Source organism: Hippocampus bargibanti, linkage group LG17 (assembly GCF_051943395.1).
Source record: "Hippocampus bargibanti isolate YZ-2025 linkage group LG17, ASM5194339v1, whole genome shotgun sequence".
NCBI classification, from domain to species: domain Eukaryota; kingdom Metazoa; phylum Chordata; class Actinopteri; order Syngnathiformes; family Syngnathidae; genus Hippocampus; species Hippocampus bargibanti.
The window spans coordinates 9,608,242-9,620,000 of NC_142750.1; the positions used below are offsets into that span (position 1 = coordinate 9,608,242).

The following is an 11,759-nucleotide window of genomic DNA, read 5'->3' on the forward strand; positions in this document are numbered from 1 at the left end:
CAAGTGCCATTTTATTTCCCAAAGGTACAGATCAATTAAATGCATTGAAGCTGAACAATTGTGAAAGTAAAACCCACGAGTGATAGGATACTTTTGTTTTGAAAAGATGCCGACAAAGACCCACACAGAAACTTATCCTGTGACTGTAAAGTGACCTTGAGAGTTTTGAAAGGCGCTTATAAATGAAATGGATGATGATGAAAGATTGATTAATGATGCAAGCATGTGTAGCATTTCATCCACCACCGCAGCAGGAGTCAGCAGAGCACAAACATGGTGAAGGGCCGCAAGCTCAGCTTTGCGCTTTTCTTGATGATTGATATGCCCCATGAAGCCCGTATCACAATGTCAGTAAACCAACAGGTTGTGGAATTGCAATTGTGTTATCGAATGTGTGCGACTGAGTTTCTGTATGTTTTTTTTTGTGTGAGTCCATGTTGCTGCGTAGCTCTGCCTCCCCATCTCCGGGTGCCAATCCAATAGGCATCAACTAGTCATCAGTCATGTGACAGGAAGTAGAGGGCTTCCTATTTGTATGTGAGCGCTGAGCTCATATTCGTAGAAGCGTAGCATGCTGCTAATTGTTAGCTATACTAAGCTAACAGTCAGAATGAAAAAAATTCAACAAGCCGAAAAAAAGACAAGAAAGTTTATTTCATGACAAATATGTGCATGTCGCATGATTTTAAGGACAGGTGACTTTGGCCTTGTCTTCATCATCAGAAGCTCTTGTAGTGCGGCAGTCTGCGGACACACAAACATACACAATTAGTAAAGTTTCTCATTGTTAAGAATTGACCACAGAAATTTACTTCTGCCAGAAAGGTCAGAAAAGTTCAAGTGTGTCAAATCACCGACGCATTACATTCAAATTAGAAGTTGCACTTGTTTTTTTGTGATGTGAAAGAAAACAGAAGTAGGGATCACGCCCTGTCGACATTTCTATTTCATTTTGCTCTCATCTCTTGAAACGTCTCAAATCATCACAAAATGTCCGGTTGTTATTGTTGAGACACTCCCGATGTGGCTCAGCAGCCAATTTCGATACAATACCTTGTCAGCAAAGTGTAATAAAATCAATAGTTATTTTTTTTCCTAACTAATTCATAAAAAGAATGTTAAGCAGATTCCTTACATAAAAAGAAATTGAGCCAAATGTCTGGATTTTAACTGATTCACTGCCAGACACGTGCAAAAATGTGTCCACTCCAGTGCCAGGGTTTTTGTCATTGTCATTCAAATTCCAGGAGCCGCAGAATATTGAGTTTTAGGACTATATAAACATTCGATGCGGCGTAAGAAACATTAGTCTCTTCTTTCAGCAGAAAAAAACAGTTAATTCCAAAGTTACATAGATCTGGAGTTATCTGAGCTTGAAATGGGGGTGACTGTACAAAAGGGAAAAAACATTGCCAAAGGTCTGACCAGCGCTCTATCGGCACTGAAAACCCAAAACCCTAACATTTTTTGAATTTCTGAATAAACTTGGGAATGGCAGTGAATGAGTTTATAAATGAACAGTTCTTTTGCCAAGAGGGCCAGTTCTGTCCTGGGCTGCTCGCTGGACTCTCTGGCGGAAATGGGCAACAGATGGACGCGTGCTAAACTAAAAGCTATGATGGACAGCCCCACCCACGCCCTCCTGCCCACCCTGACAACACTGGGTAGCTCCTTCAGCCAGACACTGTTACACCCACGCTGCAAGAAGGAGAGGTACCGCCGCTCGTTCCTACCGACTGCTGTAAGGCTTCGCAATTCTCAAGAATCACATGTAAAGAAAAAAAAAACTGGACACTTGTACTGTAAATAATGGGTTGATGCATTACAGCTACATATATCAATATACCTTTCTTGATACTTGCACTATGTAGTTATGTTATGAAACGGTTTTGCACATTTACAGTATACAATTGACATCTTTATTTTACTATGCTTAGAATATCTAGTTTTTCACCCCCTCCCCGCCCCATCCCCTTTCAAATTGCTGCTGTGGACTGCAAATTTCCCCATTGTGGGACGAATAAATGTTTTCTGATTGTGATACCCAAGCCTCGGATTGGTAACCTGACCTAAACAGGGGGGCGCGTCCTTTGTTGTTAGCCAATGAGAAGAAGCCACTGTGAGGTGAGAAATCCATGCAGGAAACCCGGTAGATGAATTTCCTCTTGGCCACGGGAAAGTTGGCGAAGACACTCATGGTGGGAATGTGAACCTGATGACGACATGATCGTGGTTAGTTATCACGGTGGGACGTTGTCCAGGCGACCAGATTTCTGCCTCACCAGTTTGGCGGCTTCGTCTTCGTGTTGTGAGGCAATGGCCAGGATCTCTGAGCTGGAGTTAAAAGTGAGTGCGGTGGCAGGGGTCAGCAGGTTCATGATGGCCTTCATGGGCGTCGGATTGGTCGAGTTAAGACACGCCTCCTGCGAGTACACATTGACCACGCCTGCCCGCGACCTGAAATGAGTAGAGAAGATGTCCTACATTAACTCGACATGACGCCACGAGACAATAAGTGTCACGACATGACAAATCCCAGCGTCTTACCCGCACGCCAGGTAGCGTCCGTCGGCGGATGTGGCGATGGCCGTGCTGGCGACGCAGGCATGGTCCACAAACCTCTGTACGCATCGACTGCTGCGCACGTCCCACACGTACACCTCGCCTTCCTCTGAGGTCACCGCAGTCATGTCGTTATTAAGCCGTTGCGACGATGTCATCGTTACCGTTATATGATCAACTTACCTGAGTTAGCAAACACTTTGCTGCCGTCACCGCTCATAGCCACGCCCACCACCTCGCCATTCAGCTTCATGCTGCTCACCACCTCCTTGGTCTGGTGCGCAAATTGGAATTGTCAACTTTTAGCAGTAACTTCACTTTAACTCATTCACTGCCATTCACAAATTTATTCGGGAATTGAAAATATGACGTAGAGTGCCATTATCAAATTTGTTTTGGCTTTGTTTTTTTCTTGTTTGGGTGCCGATAAAGCGCTGGCCATGGCCTCTGGCAATGTTTTTTTCCCTTCCACAAGGGGCAGCATTTATATTTTTTCCACATTAGCGCGTTGTTCAACCTTCAGCTTTTATTAAAGCTCTGTATAAACCAATATGTGTGTATTATAATAATACATTTCATTTATAAGCACCTTTCAAAACACTCAAGGACACTTTACAGACACGTAATTTTTCGTGCGGGTCAGCAGCGGCAGCCATTTGCACCAGCGTTCACTCTATTGTCAAGAGGGTGTCTTTGTGTTGTCATATTATTTGTTATTTTGTTTTTGTTTTTTACTTCAAGATGGCGCCGCAAGAGTGACTGCCTTTCCAGGAGCTCCTGTATTTTGTATTCTACTTCTTTCTTTCCTTTCATAACGTTGATGCTGTGTTACTTCCAGGTAGAGTGAACGCTGCCGCGAATGGCTGCCGCTGCTTACCCGCACACACAAAAAAAAAAGTTCTTATCCCGTGACTGTAAAGTGTCCTTGAGAGTTTTGAAAGGCGCTTCGAAATTAATAATGTATCATTATTGGATTGTATTTTGGACAGCCACCCTCATTTCAAGCTCATATAACTCCAGACCCATATAACTTAGGAATTAACACTTTTTTCTGATGAAAGAAGATAGTCTAAGGTTTCTTACGCTGCATTGAAAGTTTATGTAGTCCGAAAACTCAATATTCGGTGGGTCCTTGGATTGGAATGACAATGACAAAAACCTTGGCACTGGAGTGAACACATTTTGGCACATATCTGGCAGTGAATGAGTTAATTGTCAAAGTTCGCAGAGCGATTACCTTGAGCGTGACCATGTGCAGGTATCCTCGAGTTCCGGTCAGCAGCAAAGCGCCCCCCGCAGGACTTACACAAAACTCCTTCACCCGAGGCTCCTGCAGCCCTGAACGCATGCATACGCACGTAAAGCACTCACAAATATCATTTAGGCGCATGTGCATAAGGTACCTCTGATCTGGTACACTGGTACGACGCGTCCTTCCATCATGTCGTACACGTAGAACATTTTGTTCCTCATGCCGGTGGCGATGACGGCGTCGCCGTGGCAAGTGAAGCGAGCCTTGTGAACGGGGAAGCGGTCCAGGTGGATGCTTTGGATTTTACCGTTGGTCTTGCCGTCCACCTACGGCGCAGAGGAACACACACTTCCAGGTTAGCTGGCGAGCGGCGACAATACGGTGACATCATTCACAACTGATTACGGACTTATCTAGCTTTGGTATATGCAATATTAGGTCACAATTTCATGTTGATGAACCATCTCGAACTTCTTTATGAAAATGTAGTGGGGGGCTGTCAGGGCCTGCAAGGCCTTCTCTGCCGGCCTAAAAATATCTGAATCACACTGACTGTTAGTTATATTTTGTCCATGAATTCTTATTAAATAATTCCAAATTGTTTTTCAGCATCCTTTCATTGGTTTTTCCCTTGTTGTGCTGCTTCCAGATGTGCATTTTCGTATTTAAAGGACAACCGACGTCACTTTTTTGTTTCTTAACTGACATCAGAAAAACGTTTTATAGAATCTAAAATACCCAAAACACGCAGTATGATATTTTTAGTCAAATGCAAAACACCAATAAAAATGACTTAAAGTGTCCAAAATCTGCAAAAAAATTAGCTGCGAATTGGGCAGCTTTTCAGAAAGTCCCGCCCCCATTTTCTGACGTCACGCCAAGACGTCTTGCATTGCTGGAGAATCAAAACAATGGCTTCAGATTCGGAGAATATGCTTTCTTGTTACACCTCCAGTTATAAATATGATTCAAATACTTCTGAAGAGGAAAGCATACATGTTTGCAATTGATTAAAGAATTTATTCCATGCCATTTTGAGGCAACATTGGGGAGAAACCAGAAAAGAGGCACAAAATGGCGACCTCCTGTGGCCACCTCCGTTTCCACAGGCTGATAAATTCCGAATATGGAGCTAGGACACCCTCTTCTGGCGGCTTTCGGGTGCAACACAAGGTTTTCAGACCAAACAATACAGCAAAATACATTGACGTGATGGAAGGACTGCTACAATCTGTCTTTTTTTTCGGTCAGGGGGCGTTCCTTTAGTGGCGTCACGTACAGACTCGTCACCAACTCAAAAACAAGACTTCCTGAATATTCAGCGCGAGTCTTAAAACGTAAAATATAGCTATATGCCATGGAATCTTTTTAAAATACGGTCAGTAGAAGTCATTTGAAGCCATTTTACAAATTATGGAGACAACTTGTCCGGAGACGTCGCTTGTCCTTTAAGCATTTAACCAATCACATTTCTGCCAATCTTTTGTTAGGCAGGCCCTGGAACATTAAATGCGGCGTTGATGACTCTGTTGCTTTAACTAATCAGATTGTGGGTTGGTGACGTCAGTTTTCGCAAAATATGATTGGCTAATCACAGTCGATCATAGTATCACTAGCCGCTAATGACAAGAACATACTGACCAGAGCTCGCACACTGTATCTGTACCAAGCTGCATAAACAAATACATTTTTGTGTTGATTCGATCACAGTTTTGTCAACCCAAAATGGCTGAAGGAGAAGAAATGGATTTGGTTGGAGATATACTGTTAAAGCCATTTTTAAGACAGACTTAAAAAAAAAGGATAGAATTAACAAAGGTCGGAAATGCTTTCCAATCCTGTTATTCAATCTTCTCTGTGGTGTGAAAGAGCGACTTCTGACCCCATATCATGAATCCACACGTCCATGGTAAAAACTTGACCAGTTTAATGACATTATTTCTTTCTTCACAAGTTATTTCCAGCCGAACGGGACGGGACCCTCGAGTAAATTCTAGTAAAAAACACCGCACTTTTTATTTACAGTCGCAGCTTGGATTGATTCAGACGTAGCACTACTAAAGGCCCAAGGGGGATATGCATTAGCCATTGTGAAAATGTCATTCCAGTGTTTGGCGGAGGGGGGGGGGGGTGTCACTACCGACTCACCTGGAAAAGGGACAGCGAGCAGTCGACACCAGCCGTCAAGACCACCTGAGCTGATGGATGGAACTGGACTGACGTCAGACGATCAGAAGATGGCCGCGCCGCATTGGCGTGGCAACACCTCTTCATCTGAAATGGACCAATAAGAGAATGTCAGGAAACGCGTCGCCGTAACGACCAGATCCCCAGCATCGGTACTCGTTATTGTCCACAAAACACATGTCATCACGGTGATGAAAATGAGATTTGGTACGACATTGAAAAGAAGATGTATACCAGTTGCAGTGAAAGTAGGGAATCAATTGAAATCGTAGAAAGTAAAAGTGTTGACCATTCAAAAAAAGCTCACCTATGATATATTTGTATGGCAGGTTACAAATCGTGTTTTTTTTTTGTAAGTGAGCTGAAATTGTATTCGTCTGCATTCAATTGTGGGTACAATTGTTTCGTGTAATTAAATACCTTCAGTAATTACTTAACTGAATTGGAAAGAATGATGATCAGGGTGTGGCGATTATAAGCCTTTTCTAACAGCTATTAGTTCCCTTTGTTGATATGTTTTTTGACTATTTGATTTTAGATTAATGCTGAAAGAAAAATAAATAAAACGAATAAAATGGATCAATGTTGTCGCCATGGTAACCAGACGCATTGCCGTTTTGGTCGTCCTGACCACCTCAATGTGCGCTCGCCATGAGAACAATGGGTCAACACACCTTTCAGCTTGGCATGCAGAATATGGGCGTGGTTGACATGATGATGTCATAACAGCAACAGACTTGTCCTGACAACAGGTATGCTGAGCTGTGTTCAACGTGGTCTCAATTAAAGGACAACCGACACCATTTTTTTGTTTCTTAACTGACATCAGAAAAACGTTTTATAGCATCTAAAATACCCAAAACACACAGGATGATATTTTTAGTCAAATGCAAAACACCAATAAAAATGAGTTAAAGTGTCCCAAAACTACTTCAAAATGACCCCGGAAATGGCAAGTTTCAGACGGTCCCGCCCCCTTGTTAGTGACGCCACGCCAGGACGTCTTTGCCTTGCTCTAGAATCTAAACAATGGCTTCAGTTCGGAGAAGATGCTTTCATGTTCATCCAGTTATGAACATGATTTAAATAGTTCTGAAGACGAAAGCATAAATGTTTGCAATCGATTAAAGAAGTCCTTCCGTATCAATTCGAGCCGCCAGGACTGCAACGTAGCATCCCAGAAAATGCACAAGATGGCGCCCAAGCTCCATTGGAAATGGGCTGATTTGTCTGCTGGGAATTTGTGTCAACTAGTATCAAATAGTAGTCTTGGTACAACACGCGATTCACCATCGCGTTATGAGTTTTCCTTCTAAAATCGCCATCCACACAGCTCAACACGAAGTTTTCAGACCAAACGAAGTACCCAAAATGCATTGTGTGTCGCTTTCTCGGTCAGGGGCGTTCCAGACGTGACGTCACGTCAGGCATCGTCATCAACTCGAAAAAAAGACTTTCTGAATATTCAGCGCAAGTCTTAAAAGGTAAAATATAGCTATATGCGGTGGAATCTTCGTAAAATACGCTCAGTAGAAGTCATTTGAAGTGATTTTACAAATTGTGGACACAACTTGTCCGTAGGCGTCAGTTGTCCTTTCGGAGGCGCATTGTCATGAATGTGACTTTTACAGCCCAACCACATTGATGGTTATCAGGATGACCATGTAGCAGCATGCATATTGTCACGACAACTGCCAAGTGAAATACAAAACAGCTACCAAAGGGCGGGGCTATCACGGACACAAAAGTGCAAGCACAGACACATACATGCACATGTACACAAACGAAGCCCCATAAAGAACACGGATGTGCATATGAGCACCAACCCGAAGGATGCCGGCTGACAAACTGTCTGAAGACGCCACAAAGTTTCCCGTCCTCTTCAGCAGGTCATCATCTTCGTCTTCGTCCACCTCTCCATCGTCATCTACCATCACACGCGCGCACACAGACATACACAGATGAGCGGATGGACACATTTCTATCTTGACAAGCGTTTGTAGTTGAGGCAGTGGAGACTTTTCCAGTCATACAACCGGTGAATAGATATTTTAACACAGATGGTGGCGCAAAACACACAAACAGAGAAGATAACAATAGTGACATGCACATATTCTTTATCCTTCCAAAATGTTACTGAGAAATAGAAGCCGCATTGTGTGAAAGGCGCTTAACAATGAAATGTATTATTTGTGTTATTAATGTATTTTACTTGGTATGTATCTGCATGACTGTGTTATAGTTTACTGGGACCCAGTTGTAAATTCTACTAAACCTTGTGGTACAGCACAATTATTTGAATTGGATTGGATTAGCCTTTATAAGTCTGGCAGTGAAATTTATATTTCACAGCAGCAAAATTTACATTTCACAGCAGCAAAATTATGAAAGGAAGAGGAAAGGAAAGAAAGAAGTAGAAAAAATACATACTGGAGCTGCTGTAAAGGCACCCACTAATGGCCGTGCCATCTTGAACTCAAAAGAACCAAAAATAATAAGAACAAATATTATGACAACATAAAGATCCAGACAGTCATTCAATGTTAAGAACTTTATGCATCCTCTTTGACGGAAGAAGTAGTTCTACATGAAAGAGGAGAGGATCAAAGCGTCCTTTTCACCAGTGCATCAGTGACGTCATTGTAAAATGTGCACATCTGCTACAAACTAAATGTTGAAAACAAACACGAAGCCGTAGCATCCATTGACGAAAACAGATTGTCTCACATTTCCTGTGCCACGTAAATACGCTTCAATTCCAAGCCGCAACAGTTCCACATACGCAGTATAAATCATCATGCACTTTTCAACAGGCAAAGATGAAATCAGATACCAGGGTTTTGAGTCATAAGTGCGGTCACCCTGCGAACCCTGTTTGTATGGAGAACCAGAACTACTAAAGTACAGGTTGTGAGTGTTTTCACCTTTCACCGGTTTCTTGTCGCTGCTGACAGCCCAGGATGGAGCTCCGCCCATCGACTTTTGGAACCTGACAACACACACAGCCTTGAGTGACTGGAGTGCACGCATGATCAATGCAAATGTGTGCGCGTGTGTGCGCGTGTGTGTGTGTGTGTGTGTGTGTGTGTGTGTGTGTGTGTGTGTGTGTGTGTGTGTGTGTATACTGACTGGTCTCTCATCCTTTGCTGCAGTTTTTTCTTGCTGAGGGTGGCCTCTGCACGTCCTCGCATAAAATCACTTCGGAAACGATGCCTCATATCCACCCTGATAATGACAGGCGCACGCACGCACAGATGTTATGTTAACTACTGATGTCGTGATGACAAGTCAAGGAAATTATTGCAAGTAGCACCGTGTAATCAGACTTACTCTTCCTCCAGCTCATCATCTTCATCAACCCAAGCAGCTTTTTTGATTGGTGGGGGACGTAAAAGCTCCTCCGTCTCCTCCAAGTCCGATTGTACCAAAGCTTTTTCTTTTTCATCTTCCTCTTCTTCCTCATCATCATACTTTAATCAAACACGCAAAAAAATGTTGGCTGCTTTTCACATTTGTTTCCTGATGACGTTACATGCCGGGGGGGTTACCTGCACGTCGCCAAACACTAACTCCTCCAAGTGTTGCACTGAAGGCTCGTGGGCACGCAACGCCGCCAAACTCTTGACATTGTTCCGTCGCTCGCGCGCCTCCTCTGTGGGCGACGGTGCGTCCTCTTGCGACGGGGGCGTGCTCCACTTCAAGGTCGACATTTTCGAAAAGAAAGCTTTTAAATTGTTTTCTTCTCGTCACGACCGGCCTACTGTGTTTGTAGCACATGTGAAAGTGATTTCCGGTGACGTCGCCCGGAAAAGAACTTGAGCCTCAAAACTACCTTACAAAATGCAGCTTGCCCCCAGTGGCCAAAAACGGAATTGCCTTGTACACGTTCACGAACGCCCCCCCCCCCCCCTCGCCCTGACTCCTAAATATAGTTGACTGGGAGCAGCCACCCCCCCAAAAAATACATTTTTCAAAAGGAAAAAAAAAAATGGGGGAAGAAGGAAATGGAACAATAACGAACAATTTATATTTTGTGTAATTAAACATATTTATTGATTTGGCATGATTTGAAAGCTGAAGCAGGAAGTTAATGATCATAACAGCAAATACACTTTTATTTACTTGTGCGAGAAGATTGACCTCATTCCTGCTTTTATTCTGACCATGATTATAGCAAGCTTAAAAGTTCAATTGACATACAACATGACGACAGAACTGCCACAGAAAATGACCATACACGATCATCGATGAGAAGGTTTGGACCACTCCTGTACGACTGAGAGCTTACACAGACATACACGATCATGCCTTTCAAAATAAAAGAACACTCAAGATGACCTATCTCAGTTTAGCAAAAAAGAATACATGCCACAAATAAAACAAACGTTGCAAAGACAAGAAATCAAAGAACAATGTGCCATGTTCTGTCCAAACGTCCTGAAATTGTTTAAGAAAGTTAAATCACATAGCCAAGATACCCGACCGCATTGATGTTATCTGACCAATGCGACGAACCGATTGATGTTCCAACCACAGCCTAGCTAGCAATTCAACCATGGTAACGTAGTGATGTGAGTCTTTTTTTTGATATAACGTAGTGATGTGAGTCGTTTGTTTCATTAAATTCAATGGGGAAAGATGATTTGAGATATAGACCACAGAACGAATTCAACACCTAAGGACCGCTGTACGAACAGTGTTAGAATGTTCGTGTACCAAAGTAAGCACAATGAATGTTACTCTAGCAGTGTGACATAAGCCTCGCCAAGCCACCACAATACTTTATTGATGGGATAGTTTAGCGATGCTAGGTTCATAATATGAATACAGTAACCCTACTAATATTAGTAAAGCAACAGGGTGTTAGTGATGTGAACGTTAGCCTTGTGCACCATGTTACCCTTATACTGTACACTAATGTTTGCCTAGTAATCTGACAGCATTACAATTGTAAAAAACTTCGAACTAATTTGGCACACCTTCCCTCCCACCAAACAGTCACAGGGTAGAAGTGCAACACAAACATGGAAGCAAGTATTGGATTGAAACAAAATGGCTGGCTACTTGTGAATGTCTTCATGTTTTTCAATACATAGAAAATATTTTAAAATGTAACATAAAACCGCGGATGACTTGACCAAGGCTTCAGAGATATCTGATGGGACTGTAGGAGACCCTCGCCCCAGGGTAGAATATAACTGAGCTTGACCATATTTTCCTGTTGATGTGATTTTAATTCGATATGGTTAGCCTACTTAGATGACTAAGCTAAACAATCGAGGTGATGTGAAAATGTCAGCTGAGTGGGGAAGCCGATCAAGATGACATTAGCCTGGTGTCATGATGCTGTTAGCCAATAGAAGTTAGCTAGTTAGCGCACTTAGTGTGCTAAAAATGCAAGTCCGAGCTGTGATTTGAGAACCAGTCTTTGGGAATGGTGGGCGAAGAGAAGGAAGAAAACAGGGGACTGCCTTGTCCAATCAGCAACTCTTCTCATCCAATTGGTGGCTTCTCTTCTCGGCTTCCCTCCAATAGTCGTTCATGTGGGGGAGGGTGGGGTCAATGACATCAAAGTGCAGTGCAGTTGTTCACCTGCCCACCGGCGGTAGTGGGGGTGCCCCCCGCATGGCTGCATCACATACACAAAAGCATTAGCTGTGTTAGCACACCCTGTTTACATTATTCAGCTGACAAGTAAGTTTGTGGTTTGCGTCGTTTGCTTTGAGACCTGAGTAGGCCTTGCTGGGGTAGATCTTGG

At 43.1% G+C, this 11,759-nt stretch overlaps 2 protein-coding genes across 2 annotated transcripts in view; both read right to left on the reverse strand.

The window, feature by feature from the left end:
• Nucleotides 1-635: 635 nt before the first annotated feature.
• Nucleotides 636-9,793, reverse strand: utp18 (UTP18 small subunit processome component). Its single transcript, XM_089019397.1, has 13 exons — nucleotides 9,550-9,793; nucleotides 9,332-9,471; nucleotides 9,131-9,226; nucleotides 8,926-8,990; nucleotides 7,828-7,928; nucleotides 5,963-6,088; nucleotides 3,966-4,140; nucleotides 3,800-3,900; nucleotides 2,746-2,836; nucleotides 2,548-2,671; nucleotides 2,283-2,457; nucleotides 2,070-2,212; nucleotides 636-744 (listed from the first exon to the last, which is right to left on the reverse strand). The coding sequence occupies exons 1-13, from the start codon at nucleotides 9,709-9,711 to the stop codon at nucleotides 720-722; spliced, it is 1,524 nt and encodes a 507-aa protein (XP_088875523.1). The 5' UTR covers nucleotides 9,712-9,793; the 3' UTR covers nucleotides 636-719.
• Nucleotides 9,794-10,136: 343 nt separating this feature from the next.
• LOC148885612 (uncharacterized) overlaps nucleotides 10,137-11,759 on the reverse strand; it is a 4,432-nt gene continuing 2,809 nt past the window's right edge. Inside the window, exons 6-7 of the mRNA XM_089018774.1 lie at nucleotides 11,730-11,759; nucleotides 10,137-11,630 (exon numbers count right to left, since the gene is read on the reverse strand). The exon at nucleotides 11,730-11,759 is cut by the window's right edge and continues 72 nt beyond it. Of these exons, the coding sequence (XP_088874900.1) occupies nucleotides 11,590-11,630; nucleotides 11,730-11,759 (71 nt within the window). The 3' untranslated portion in view covers nucleotides 10,137-11,589. The remainder of the gene's footprint in view (nucleotides 11,631-11,729) is intronic.